The sequence below is a fragment of the Muntiacus reevesi genome, chromosome 18 (assembly GCF_963930625.1).
Source record: "Muntiacus reevesi chromosome 18, mMunRee1.1, whole genome shotgun sequence".
Taxonomy (NCBI): Eukaryota; Metazoa; Chordata; class Mammalia; order Artiodactyla; family Cervidae; genus Muntiacus; species Muntiacus reevesi.
In genome coordinates, this window is record NC_089266.1 from 51,191,072 (window position 1) to 51,204,844 (window position 13,773).

General features: G+C 46.7%; 1 protein-coding gene across 5 annotated transcripts in view; it reads right to left on the reverse strand.

Annotated features, from left to right (window-relative positions):
- Positions 1-1,960: 1,960 nt before the first annotated feature.
- Positions 1,961-13,773, reverse strand: part of YPEL2 (yippee like 2) — a 64,548-nt gene continuing 52,735 nt past the window's right edge. For 4 of the 5 annotated variants that reach the window (XM_065910389.1, XM_065910392.1, XM_065910390.1 and 1 more), the window contains 3 exons: positions 11,966-12,009; positions 10,854-10,962; positions 1,961-6,793 (listed from right to left, as the gene is read on the reverse strand). In XM_065910389.1, coding sequence (XP_065766461.1) covers positions 6,704-6,793; positions 10,854-10,962; positions 11,966-12,009 — 243 coding nt within the window. In that variant the 3' untranslated portion in view covers positions 1,961-6,703. The remainder of the gene's footprint in view (positions 6,794-10,853; positions 10,963-11,965; positions 12,010-13,773) is intronic. The other variant, XR_010659709.1, reaches the window with a different exon arrangement.

The following is a 13,773-nucleotide window of genomic DNA, read 5'->3' on the forward strand; positions in this document are numbered from 1 at the left end:
TCAAAGGGCCAAGGATTACATATGTAATTCATTACAGAGTATTAAAGAAGCAACAAAGCTCAGCTTATACTCAGCTATGGACACAATACTTTTCAGGTAGAATTGAGCTTTGTGGCTTTGTTTGCACCACTTTTCTAATTTGCATTGCTCAATCCTTATTTATTAAACAGCCATGGTGGGCAGACTGGGCAAGTGTCCCGTAAAGCACGCTAGAATGGGGGCAGGAGAAGACAGAGGCGAACATGAGGGACACGGTGTAGGGAACCAAGAGCATAAGGTCAGATGGGCTGTAATTCCTCACCCTGTCATGAGCAAACCTTGGTTTCCTCATCTACAAAATGAGAATGATCATCTGCCCTGCTCTCCCACGAACGCCTAGGATGATATGAGGAAACACTTCCTTGTGAACATCCTATGTGAGGTTGTGTAAGCAAAGAGTCCAACACAGGCTCTCACGCAAACCAGACACTCCATGAACATCCCTGCCTTCCCCTCCCTTTCTTCAGGAGGCGTCCCTGGTGACGCAGCGGTAAACGGTCCCGCCAATGCCAGAGCTCTGGGTTCAATCCCTGGGTCGGGAAGATCCCCTGGAGAAGGAAATGGCAACCCATTCCAGTGTTCTTGCCTGGGAAATCCCATGGACAGAGGAGCCTGGTGGGCTGCAGTCTATGGGTTGCAAAGAGTTGGACATGACTTAGCGACTAAACGATCCCTTCTTCCAGCCTGATCTCCTGGACAGCTGCAGTGGTTTAGGTCTGGTCCTCTCCTGCACATGTTATCTTTTCCCCCATCAGTGGCTGCCAAAGGCAAACACAAATGAAATAGTAACAGGGTAGCCACTGAAGCAAAACAGGTCACAGGAAGGAGATAATGCATTCAAGGACAAATAAAAGTCAACTGTAGCTGGGGCCAGAATGGGAAAGTAAAAAGTCCGGGAAAGTAGAGATGGTATCTGCTATTTTAATAGGGAATGGGCTTTTAAAATATTATTACCAACGTGAAAACATACAACACATATACTTGTGTGGCTTTAATATCCTCTCTGCTATTTAGGTTGCTTGCACAAGGCGGGAACCCTGTAAGCTATGGATGCAATCTTCTGAAAAAATGCTTTAAAATACAGAATAAACTGATGATGTTTAGGTAGAAGTAGCCTTGTGAAAACTGTACTTATAATGACTGGCTATGCAAGGCTGTGTGTGCATATAGACAAGACTAGAGGGAAAGGTATTTGGGAAATAAACAGCTGCAATGTTAGGATGGTTGAATTGCCTTACCCAGTCCCTAGAACTGAATGTGAAAGTGAAGTTGCTCAGTTGTGTCCGACTCTGCGATCCCATGGACTGAAGCCTGCAAGGCTCCTCAGTCCATGGGATTCTCCAGGCAAGAATATGGGAGTGGGCTGCCATTTCCTTCTCCAGGGGATCGTCCTGACCTAGGTATCAAACCCCGGTCTCCAGGGAGACGCTTTTACAGTCTGAGCCACGAGGGAAGCCACCTAGAACTGAATAGATGTTTATTATTTGTTCAGTGAGTGAGAAGACTTGCTTTTCCATATATTGTAACTATTTCCCTTTGTTAGTCAACTATTTCCCTTTGTTAGCCAACCATTCAGAGGTAATGTTGCCTCTTCTTGACATTATTTTTATCTCCAAAGAAAATTGGTGTAAACAGAAAATGTTGAGAGGTTAACAGGGGGCTTAGTAGACAGAAATGATAAAGGTCACTCCTGCATTTCTGATCTCCAAAACCAGAAGTGTTTATAGATAAACAGGAGACCTGGTTTTTATTCATTAATCAGCCAAGTGTCCTTAGAGAAAATAACCCCCTAGGGCCTCAGTTGACAGATCTGTGAATGGGCTTAGACAGACGACCTCCTTTTGACCTTTCAGTTACTTTTCATGTGTTAAACGTCGAGATAAAACATGTTGGGTCAATTAAGACAGAGGAGCCCTGCAAAGAATTCATATTTGAAAACTTTATTTTCTCAAATGAGCACCAACACAGATTGGAAATATGACAGAAACAATGCACTTTTCTCTAATACTGAATCACTATGTACAAATACAGGAAATGGTGAAGACAAATTACTTGAAAATAATTTTCTTTGTTATTGAAGCAAAGTGACCTGAAAATGCCACTTAAAAAAAAAAAAAAGATAAAAGAAAAACAAAACCCAACAAATACAGTTTGTAAACACAAGCATAAATAGGCAGAGTCTGTACTGAAAGATAGTCTCTGCAGGCTGGAAAAGGGAACTGACTCTCACTTTCACCCAAATGTTATACAAAAACATACGGGCAGGTAGAATTTGATAATATGAGAACGGCTTGTTTCTTCTTGGCTTTATCTTTCACTGCTGGCTGATTTCATGACGTTATCGTAATTTTAAATATTAAATATTAATATATCTCTTTCTTTGACCTAGACCACTAGCATGTTTTCTCATTTGAGGCAGACTCATTTTTTAAAAAAAATAATCTAAGTTGATTGTGTTCAATATTTGATTTCCCAGCCTCTTCCTGAACCTGAGGCAATGTGACCTTAAAAAAAAAAAAAAAAAAAAAGCTATTTACCTACAAAATATGTGTATTATTTTATTGACATTCTTTTCAACCCAAACCAGTTTAATGTTTAACATGATGTGGCTTCCACAACAACTGGAGCCCTGGGTCCATGATGAGGACACCCTCACATCTCAGTGAGGGACACAGCTGCAACTCTGCTGGGTCTTCACAAACAACAGATTTCCTTTACAGCCTGGAAAAGCTGAGCACACACAGACAGAGGAGCAAACACGCAACAGCTCCGAGCTCGGGAAAACACTCCTCGAGGGTTGTGCTGTTGGTCCACTCAGAAACAAAACCAGCAGAGAGAAAGGGAAGAAGAATCTCATGTGCACAAGGTGTAAACTGTAGGTATAGTGTCCCCCAAAAAACGAAAACCAGAGGCACAATGCAAGGCTTTACACGCACACACGCACGCACACACACATACACGCACGCACACGCGCGCGCACGCATACGCACACACACACACACTCACACAAACAATTAAAAACATGACTCCCATCTGTTGGAAATTCTTCCAACAAGAGGAATCGCTCTAAGTTGTTACTAAATTTATTTGATTCTCTTTATTTTCTTTTCTGACCAATAGCGGTGCAAGAAAATATTTCAATTCTCAACCTGGTAATGTACTGCAGAGTCAGTTCCATTGGGAAGAAATACAGAGGCATTGCTTCATTTATTGCCTCTGTCCAGACTAAAGTGATGGAGATTTTGTTTTTTTTTTCCTTTCCTTTTCTTTTGCAAGAGTATATTGGTGATCACTGTTTCCCTTAAGATATACTTCAAGAAATGCAGAGGAAACTAGAGAATTTAAAAATGAAAATAAAAAGTGCTCTCAGGGGATCTGAGAAAACAGCACCAAATATATTATTTAAAAAATTAAATATTATTTACAAAAGTATATTTCACAAGCAACTGTTTCTTATATATCCTCTTGAAAATCTTTTTATAAAGGGGACACCTGTCTTTCACACACTGATCCACCAGTAAAGATTGACTCTATCCTGTCTCCATCATCCTGTTGTCCAGGGAACTGGGCAGGCCCAGCTGACGTTCCGTGGACGCTGAGCTCGGCTGGGTTGGATACACATCAAGTCAACCCATCAGCGGCCTGAGACTAACATCCCAGCGGGCTGGGTGGAATCCAGGGCCGCCCACGCCATGACCTGGGGAGGCACAAGGGAGATGGAACTAGGATCTGCCGGCTGGACTTCAGCTGAAAAGGAAGGCAGCTGCTGGCTGAGGTCTAGCACGTCATGCCTTTTCTTTTCCCCTTCTCCCTTTCCCTATTCTGGGCACCCCACCTAAGCTTTACCATCGAACTCCAGCTCCCCAAACCCACCAGGGGTGAACGGATGAGGTCTTTGGTTATGCTCTGAGTCCATAATTTGGTGAGGAAATTAAAAAATGAACCGACTGAGGCATCTCCCTCGCTCAGCTGCGGTCTCTCCGATGCTGCCAGACATTAGTAGACAAGCCATGAATGGAGCTCAACTCATAAGAAGCACTTTTGGTTTTTCTTAGGGAAAGCCTAATGAGTTGTTTTTTTTTTTTACCCTTGTCATTATGGAAAAACCAGCATTTTGTTCAGCTCTCTCGCACCATGTGCCCACTGGATGTTCAATGGATCGTAATTTAAATTAAAGCAAAACACAACACCAGAACCCGGGTCTAACTGGAGCCTGCTCTGATCCATGCAAAAGTCAGAGGCCCCATCCCCAAGGGTGAACAGTGGCACTTCGGTCTCCTCTGCCCCTTTAACATTCTAGGGCACCTCACGTCCAGTTTCTATATGACCACGCTTGGTTTTTACACACCTACATGTTCCCCCTATCCTGACCCTCCCTGTTTTCTTTTCCTGGAAAGGATTATCAATAGCCAGGACATTCCCTGAGTAAAGGGGCTAATCAAAACACAGAAATGAGAGCCACTACCTTCAGCAGGGACGCAGAGGGGAATTTATGATTTCTGGGCTGGCAAACGAGCTTAGGAATGTGAAAGTTGAAAGTGATTTTTTTTTTTTTTAATTGAGATCTTGGGCCTGGGAACCAGAGGAACTGTGTCTCTGGGACTGGAAATGAAAGACTTCTGAATCTCGGTCTGCTTTTTAGTAACAGTGGAGAGAACAACTTAATCTCCCAGGATCGCTAAAGCACCGAATGATGTGGGCCAAGAAGCTTTTTGGGAACCAAATTTGGTTTTGCAGAACCCTCTTTGTCTCGCAGAGGCTGCCTGCTGCTAAACGTGGGGCTACCTGGCTTCCCGTTCGCTCTTCACCCAGCACTACCCCGGCAGGACCACGCCCGGCTCATGCCCCACGTCACACCAGCAGCCCCCAGAGACGCAAGAAGGCATTTCCACGACAGACTCACCCTCTCTGGGAATCTCCTTCCATTCTGAAAACATCCCGGGTTGGCTGCTTTAATCTTGCTTAACAATTTTACAGGTTCTCCTTCAACTCACTCTTTTGTGACTTTTAAGGTGAATTTTTCTATAGGATCAGCCTACTGGGAGAATGAGATGCTGAGAATTACCTAACATAACCTACACATATCTTTAGCAATGATAATATTTTCAGTCTAAGCAATGAAATCATCTCAGTTAAATGAGTTTCGGTCATGCACTGCATACTGGCTAAGTTGCTGTAGAACAGACTTCACAGTGTTGATTAAATGCAACAAACTCCTCTCTCATGAGCCTCACAGGGATGCATTCCCCCACTTCCCTAATATAATGAACTTTGGATGGGGAGGTCGGGGGTGGGGTGTAACACTGGAATTTATAACTTGCCGTCTGACATCAAATCGAAGACCTTCCCGTTGCTGGATCACACGGACAGATTTCTCTCCACACAAAAACATTCAAGTACAAAGAGAACAAGTTAGGGGCATGAGGAATCTACCGGCCAGGGTATCACTAAACTCGAAGCCTTGGGACTTTGTTTTCCACAACTACAATGATAGAGCTGGAGGAAAACACCCAAAAACTCATACGCATAAAGAACTGCTGTTTTCAGTGAAGCCAATGCATACCAAAAAAAAAAAAAGATGCACTTAACCTGTAACAGTTCAAACCTAAACTATTCCAGGCTCTGCCCCACCCCACCCCCACTTCCTTGCCATAGTGCTCTTCTCTTATGAAGGTTCAGAAAAAAAGGTCAGTCAGAATTGCTAACTGGTTCTACTTTTTTATTTTCTCTGGCCCAAGATCAAGGCCATTTCTGCAAGAGCTCCCCAACTGCACCTCCCCCCGCTTTGTTCCCTGTTATCCTCAATCACTGATTTTTTTTTTAACTTGATTGCTGGTCAAAGCCTTTGGGATATTTGCATCTCACGCACATTGCAAATGACAGTCCCCTCTCCTGTCACCTACAGGGGCTGAAGAGGCAGAGATCACCCAGAGGAGCAGTGAGGCATCAGAGTCATCAAAACCTTCTGGGCTTTCCCCAAGTCATCCCCTGCTCCAGGACACACCACCCCCCCACCAGCTCGGGCCGGGAGAACCAGGCCGGCCCCCTGCCCCGCCGGCAACGATTAGGGGCCATCCTTCTTGTGCTCTCATTTGCTAACCTGGCACATTTGGTGTCAGGAACAGAAGCTTCTGATCAGAGAGAATGCAAGTCATGAGGTATTTTTTTTTTCCTCTTTGTCCTCTTAGACAAGTCGATTATTTCAAGCCTAAGTTCCCAGGTCTCCAGGAGCAGCACAGGTCTGTTCCTACCTCTCCCCTCCCGCCCCCTGCCCACCCGGGACCCTCACACCCCCAGGCTGGGCCACTGCGCTCCCGACCCAGCGGCCTTCCGGCAGCTCTTCAAGGGCCCTGGGGCCTTCGCCAAAGTGGGCTGCCGCCATGCGGGCAGGCGTCTGTTCCTTTTTGTTGTTTTGTTTTTTCAGCCAACACTAGAACAGAGAGAGAAGCCAGGATCAACTCACAAACAGATACAAAGCAAAGAGACAGAGAGACAGCGGTTTAGAGGCCGGTCACCAGAAAGATGGCGTCAGGGTGGGAGAATGCCCCAGATGGCAAGGCCCCTAAATGGATGGAACCAAGTGTTCATCACTCTCTCACGCTTGGGTAGAATGTTCGGTTGGATGGCATTCGCGTGGACGCTGGGCTGGCTGGATGCTCTCCCCTCAGTCCCAGCCATTGTCCTTGATCATGTGTGCTAGCTCAATGATGTATTTGCCTTCTTTATATTTCTGGCTGCTTTCAAAGGCGTGTTCCTACGGAAACACAAAGGAAGAGGAGACATCCAATGACCAAAGATGCGCAGGTGACTTCTGGCTACAGGAGCAAAGGCAAGGCCAGTGACGGGCCTCGGGGCCTCTGAAGTCTGGCCCAGCCTCACCGAGACTCACAGAGAAGGCCCACCAGTCAAGCAAGCCGTGTCCCCTTGGCTTAACTGCAGGACTGAGGCATCACCAGCGCTTTCTCTGTATTTGCAGTAGAATTTAAATATTTTTAAATGTAAGTATCCTAAATAGTTTCTCAGTATGTGCAGTAGAGTTCCTTTAGCATCTTTGCTCAAACATCATCATCATCGCAGTAAGGTCTTTATCGAAAACCACAACCTCCCCTACAGCCATCCCCTTTGCCCCCTGTCTTTTCCTGCTTTACTCTTCTCCACAGCACTTAACCACATTCAAACATACAGCATAACTTGTATCTATTTTGTGTCTGTCTGTCTTGGTCATTGTATATCTACTTTGTGTTTTGTCTGCCTTGTAAAATCTTATGGGCACTTAGCTTTTTATGTCAACCACAAATCCATCCCATGGAGGTATCCACAGAGTTTCTGTGTCACATTTTTAATATTTTGGGGGGCTGTGCCAAGCAGCTTCTGGAATCTTAGTTCCCTGACCAGGGATTGAACCCGGGCCCTCAGCAGTGAGACCACTGAATTCTAACCCCTGGACCGCCAGGGAATGCCCACTGTGCCATTATTTTAAACCATGCTTGTTAGGCTTAGAGAAAAGACATTCGGGGAGAGGAACAAAGGGTACCGTATTGCCAAACAGGTCTCTCTTTTATTTCTTATCTTGCTATTTCCATGTCAGATGGCTTAAGTTTGTTTTTCCGTCACTGCCCTCTCCAGGGAGCAAGGAGCTATATGAATTGCAGGCTGAAGGACCTGTCAGCCCTTGAGCCCCACTCGGCTGCGAGGCCTCCAGAGGGCAAACCTAGTACAAACCAGCTGGGACGTGTCCATCTGAAACAGTGCCGCAGGCTCTCCCAGCTAACAAGCCCCACAGAAATAAGCCCTGCGTCGGTGTGGCATCACGATGATATTCTATTTGCAGAAACAGATACTGAAAGCCATCTTGGTGTGGCATCTAAAAACCAGTGGGTGTCAGGATCATCAGATGGTGAAGCTCGATGGGCAGAACAGTGGACAAACTCTCCTTTCTGAGCCCCCCAAATCAGGAAAGAGCTGAATCCTACTGCTGATAGGTGCTAGGCAGCAATTGTATGAACTGTATCTTCTGTTCTAGGGTGCAGGGGCTCTGGGTCTCAACACGAGTTCAGACTTGAGTCTCTCGGTTCAGAGAGGAGTCATTCCACGTAGCAGAGAGGGGAGGGGCGTCGAGAGGAAATGCAAACACACGACACACACACACAAGAGCTGTGGGCTCAGCAGTAATTTCCCTGACACCTCCTTATTCCCCAGCTCCGTCTGCCTGAGTGTGATGTGTACACAACAGAGGAATATGGTTTAGGAATAAGACCTGTTGTTCCATGGTAGGGTGTTCAGAATACAGGGGGAGGAAAGAAATAAAACCAGGAAAGTGACAGTGTGTCCCTATTTTAAAGAAAAAAAGAGAGAGGGAAAAGAAAGTCAATACGCCCACCCCTCAAGCCTCGAGACACTTGCAAAATATCACAAGTGGACTCCAGGGGACAGAACACTGGATCTGGAATTGACACAAACATCGCAGATTAAACCCCGCTCCTACTGCTTCCCAGCATCAAAAACATTATCTAAGTATCTGACTTCCATTAATAGTTTGCAGAATTATAAACTTTCCACTTACAAAGTTGGGATAATTGCAAGTACTTCACAGGGTCATCGTAAGGGTCAGAAGGAATAACAGAATGAAAGGTTGGAGCACTGGGCCTGGTATGTGAGAGGGGATCAGGGAATGTTTGGGACATTCCTGTTGTCCTGTCCAGCTGTTTTATACTTGGCTTTCCTCCCAAGTATCATGACTGTAAGCATCCTGAGAGCAAGAACTGGATCTCACTCACTTTTGTATCCAACACAAAGTTGGATTTGTTTATTTATCTTAATAAATAAAGCTTATTTATTATTTATTAAACTTAATAAATAAAAGTCTATTTATCTTAATAAATAAAGCTTTGTCAAAGGACTGGATTTTTTTTTTTGGCCACTCTGTGCGGCATGTGGGATCTTAGTTCCCCAAGCAGAGATCCAACCTGGGTCCCCTGCATTGCAGGGTGCATTCTTAACCGCTGGTCTGCCAGGGAAGTCCCCAGGACTTAATCATTTTACCCAAGGTAAGGAGGCAAGCTGGCCAACTCAGGATTATTTTCTGTCTATAATCCAGCACATCTTCAAGGAATAAGATAATCAGGAAGTTGGGAAACAAAGAAGGGGCAGAACGTTTCTGGATAATCAAAAACAGAACTGTGGCCCCCCAGACCACAGAGGGGGCCAGTGGCCACACAGGGGAATCAGATCGGCCAAGGCCCTTTCTCCCAGATGAACCTGCGGCTGAACCTTCTCAGCATCGTGACACAGTGTCTAGGTTTTTCCGTTCTCATTCTGAACATTCCGAGGAAGACATGAAAGACAGAATCTAAAGGCTGTGCTCCTTCCCTGGAGACTCTACCTGCTGCAGTTTTTATGATCTGAGTATTTTTAAACTTTATTTCAACGGAATCATACTTTCATGGCTGGCTTTTCTTGCTCAATATATTTTTTTCCACACAGACTCATATTTTTAGAGCAGTTTTAGACTCATCGAAAAAAGGAGCAGGAAACACAGAGACACAGAGATTTCCCCTATGCTCCCTGCTTCCACATATGCAGAAGCTCCTCCACCAGCAAAGTCCTGCAGAGCAATGTCTTTGCTGCCATCAACAAACCTACATGACACATCCTTAGCACTCTCCAGGAGGTCCTGACTGTTCCTTCAGGCTCCTTCCCAAGCAGGTCCTACCAGCCAGCCCCACACCAACCCTCTGCGATAACATGGAATAAAGTTCTCTCCCAGAAACAGGAAGACTGACTTTTCAACATCCCCACAATGACAGAGAGGACAGAGAAAAGCACTGTGAAAAGATCTACCGATAATAATAGCAGCAACAACAATAATAATACAAGTTGACTTTCACAGAATACACAAACCTCCTCTCACCCTGGCAAGGCTCTGCACGCTCTCCTAGCTGCCAAGGAGACATTACAACTATCTGTTGAGGGACTCCCCTGGCAGTCTAGGGGCTAAGACTGCACTTCCAGGGCAAGGAATGTGGGTTCGATCCCTGGTCAGGGAACTAAGATTCCACATGCTGCGTGGCATGGTCAAAAAATTAAAATGTTCTGGGGATGTTTACTGGAGCAAAGAGCTCTGCAGTCAGACCACTACCTGCACTCCTATTTTTCTTTGGCCACCTGATGACTAGACAATACGGGACATACTATCACCCTGCCTAAGCCTCAGTTTCCTCATCTGTAAACTAGGGATTAAAATATGGCCCACACTCTAAGGATTCTGGGAAGAGTAAACAAAATAACGTATGCTTGGGACACAGTAAGCCGTCAGGAGATGTTATGTGCCATTGTTATTACTACTGGGCTTCCCCGGTGGCTCAGACAGTAAAGTGTCTGCCTGCAATGCGGGACACCCGGGTTCAATCCGTGGGTTGGGAAGATCCCCCGGAGAAGGAAATGGCAACCCACCCCAGTGCTCTTACCTGGAAAATTCCATGGACTGAGGAGCCTGGTGGGTTACAGTCCATGGGGTCGCAAAGAGTCAGACACAACTGAGCAACTTCACTTTTCACTATTACTACACTGAGAGGGTGTGTGTCTGTGTGTCTGTGTGTGTCAGGAGCAGGTGAAGGATTGAGTAGGAAGAGTGGAGTGTCAATGAAAAGAGGACGCATGTGTGCCAGGAACTGCTCTTGGAACTCAGTTTCCCATCCTCGTTGAAGACAATCCTACAAAGCCAGGGGAAGCAACTGGGAGACTGCATTCCAGTGTCCGACTCTGTTAGTTTCTTTATGGCTCGCTCTCCACCAACCAGACCCCTCGGTACTTACATATTTCCAGCCCAGGGTGGTTTTGCAGTTTTCACAGTAAATGTCTGCGACGGCGTGCAGTCCTGTTAGCAACACACGCTCTTCCGCTGGCCCGCAGCCCACATTAACTCTGTGCCAAGGGTGGGGAGAGAGAAAGAGGGGAGTCAGGCAAATGCCCATCGGTTGTTCAAGCTGAACTTCCAGCAAAAGATTAACTGAATATGGCTGCCCGAAGGGAAGCCAACGCTAAGAGCATCACCTCTAACCGAAACTAGTAGCAACCTCCAAAAGGCAGCCACGTAGAAACATCTCCACTGAGTTGTCTGTCAGATCTGAAAGTTCTGATTCAGTGAGTCGACTTAAAACAGTCTTTATGGTTGAGACTTTGCTTGGAATTTTTCTTTCTTCAGTGCTTTTAGGCTTGTGATTTAAGGGGACAAACGGACAACCACACTGAAGCCCACAGCCTGAGCACAGCTTCCTGAGGACGGACCATGACCAGAGATGTCAATCATGGCAGCAGAGTCCTGTCCTCATCAGGGACCAGTGAGCCCCATCTATCAGCTACCTAAACTCCTTCACGGAGCACCTATTATTTCAAGCTGAACATGCTAGATTTCCATTTTCACAGTTCATCAGGCTTGTTTTCCCAGAGAAAGCTGTAAACGATGCTGAGGGCTGTGGCAGACCATACGGGGGGACAGAGGCTCTTGGCTAACCCCACTTTACAAAGCCTCCTCCAGCCTCAGTCCTCCAGCGGATCCTGGGGTCTTCTGTTCATCCTCCTCTCTTCCTCGGAGACACGTCTCAGGTCTAGTTCTGAGACCTTCGTGGTCAGGCTTCAGAAGAAGCACGCCAGCTTCTCTGCTAGGAGACTACAGCCCTCTCTGCTTACTGGAATACTGCTTACGTTATTTTTAGCCCAAAATGATGGCCACCCCCCACCAAATTCCCCAAGGATGACTGGCTAACATGTGTGGTTAAATAATGATCCACAGGGTTGTGTGTTATGTGTGTGTGTGTGTGTGTGTCAGAGAGGACAGGTTCCACTGTGTCATCATCATGGAGTGTTGCTTTTCCCCATCCCTCAAAATTTGCACCGAACAATGGATGTACCATTCAGAGACACTCACACTGAGTTAAAGAGGTAAGCTCGTCCTTGACTTCCTTGGAACGACTGAAATGCAAGAAGACAAATCAATGGTTAGAGATCCATTTCACCCACCCAGGGGGGAAACCAGCCCCAAAGCACAACAATCATGACCTTGCAGGACTGACAGAGCTAAAGGGGAGCAGTGAGGCAGCTAACTGTCCAGCTGGCAGATGGCACGGTGGGAGGAGGAGAAGGCAGAACAAACAAAGCTACGGAACCCGGGTCAGCCCACACTTGGATTGGCAAGGAGACAGCATTAATCCACATTGGCCTTTCCTGGACCCATGTGCTTTTGGCCATCTGTGCTGCCCACAGCTTTCCTGGAGGTGGCCAGGGCACGGCAAGAGGCACAAGTACCTCTCCCTGCCCTCTTGTACAACCCTCAGGAGACAGCAAAGAATTCCCAAGGTAAGACTGAACCACCAAACCCACACTTCTCACTAGTCTTACTTTCCTGGAGACCCTAATTGCTCTAACAGTCATTGTCTTCCTAAATGCAGCACGGAGGACTTTCCTGGTGGCCCAGTGGTTAAGAATCCACCTTCCAATGCAGGGCACACAGGTTCAGTCCCTGGTTGGGAAACTAAGATCCCACAGGCTGTGCAGCCAAACCAACCAACCAACCAACCTGCACTGCAGGAGTTCTCTCTTTCTGAGGTATAAGCAACTTGATCTCCAGGTCATAGGAATGCCCACTAAAGGGTAATCCCACTTTAACTTCTAGCTTAGATAGGAGCTGGACTGCACAGAGATCAAACCAGTCATTCCTAAAGGAAATCGGCTCTGAATATTCATTGGAAAGACTGATCCTGGGGAAGATTGAGGGCAGGAGAAGAGGGGGAGACAGAGGATGAGATGGTTGGATGGCATCACTGACTCAACGGACATGAGTTTAAGCAAACTCCAAGAGACAGTGAAGGACACGGAAGCCTGGCGGGCTGCAGTCCATGGGGTCACAAAGAGTTAGACACGACTTAGTAACTGAACAAAACCAACAAATAGGAGCTTCTTTCTTCTGGCTGGAGGATGGCAGGGACTGGGAGAAACCGGAGCCTGAACGCTCACCCTGCAATACTTCCTCTAACACGGGCCTGTCCATGTTCTCCTCCTCTGGTTACACTGGAATGTCTGGCTGACATGAGCCAGCCATGTCCCACACTGCTGCCTGCATTTTTAATGTGGCTTGACAAATGTACCCTGAATTAAACATCCTCGTCTGCTCTGAAGACCACTCGGAAAGAAACAACCAAACAAAATAAGGGACTTTCCCATGACCTCTGTTATTCAGTGGCTGGAGAGATCCAGGGCTGACTGGTTAACAGATGACCAGAGGGTAGGAGAGAACCAGATAGGACACAGATCACTGCGTCCAAGACAGCTGCCATCAGAAGCAATGGACTTAAGGGATCGGGGCCCGCCAGCCACAGAGAAGGGTTAAAATCTGTCTTTGGGGCAGCTGGATGGTTGGCTGCCTCCAATGTGCAAATACGCCAGAAGCCTTGGCTCCCAGGTGCAGCTCCGAGGAGCAAGCAGGTGTTCCCCAGCTGCTGCTCAGGCAAAACCAGCTCTCTTTCCTTTGGGTCCTGAAGCATCTCCGGGGAACATATGAGCTCCAGGCTAGAACTGAGCATGAATCCAAGTGTTACAGCCTCGAGACCTGGAACCTGGAAGTCCATGCCACGTGTTCAGATGAGACAATGTCTCAGCGAAACAGACCATACATTTGGCCAACCAGTTAGTTCAGTCTTGCAGCGCACAGACACCCAAGCGCCACCAGGGCAGCACAAG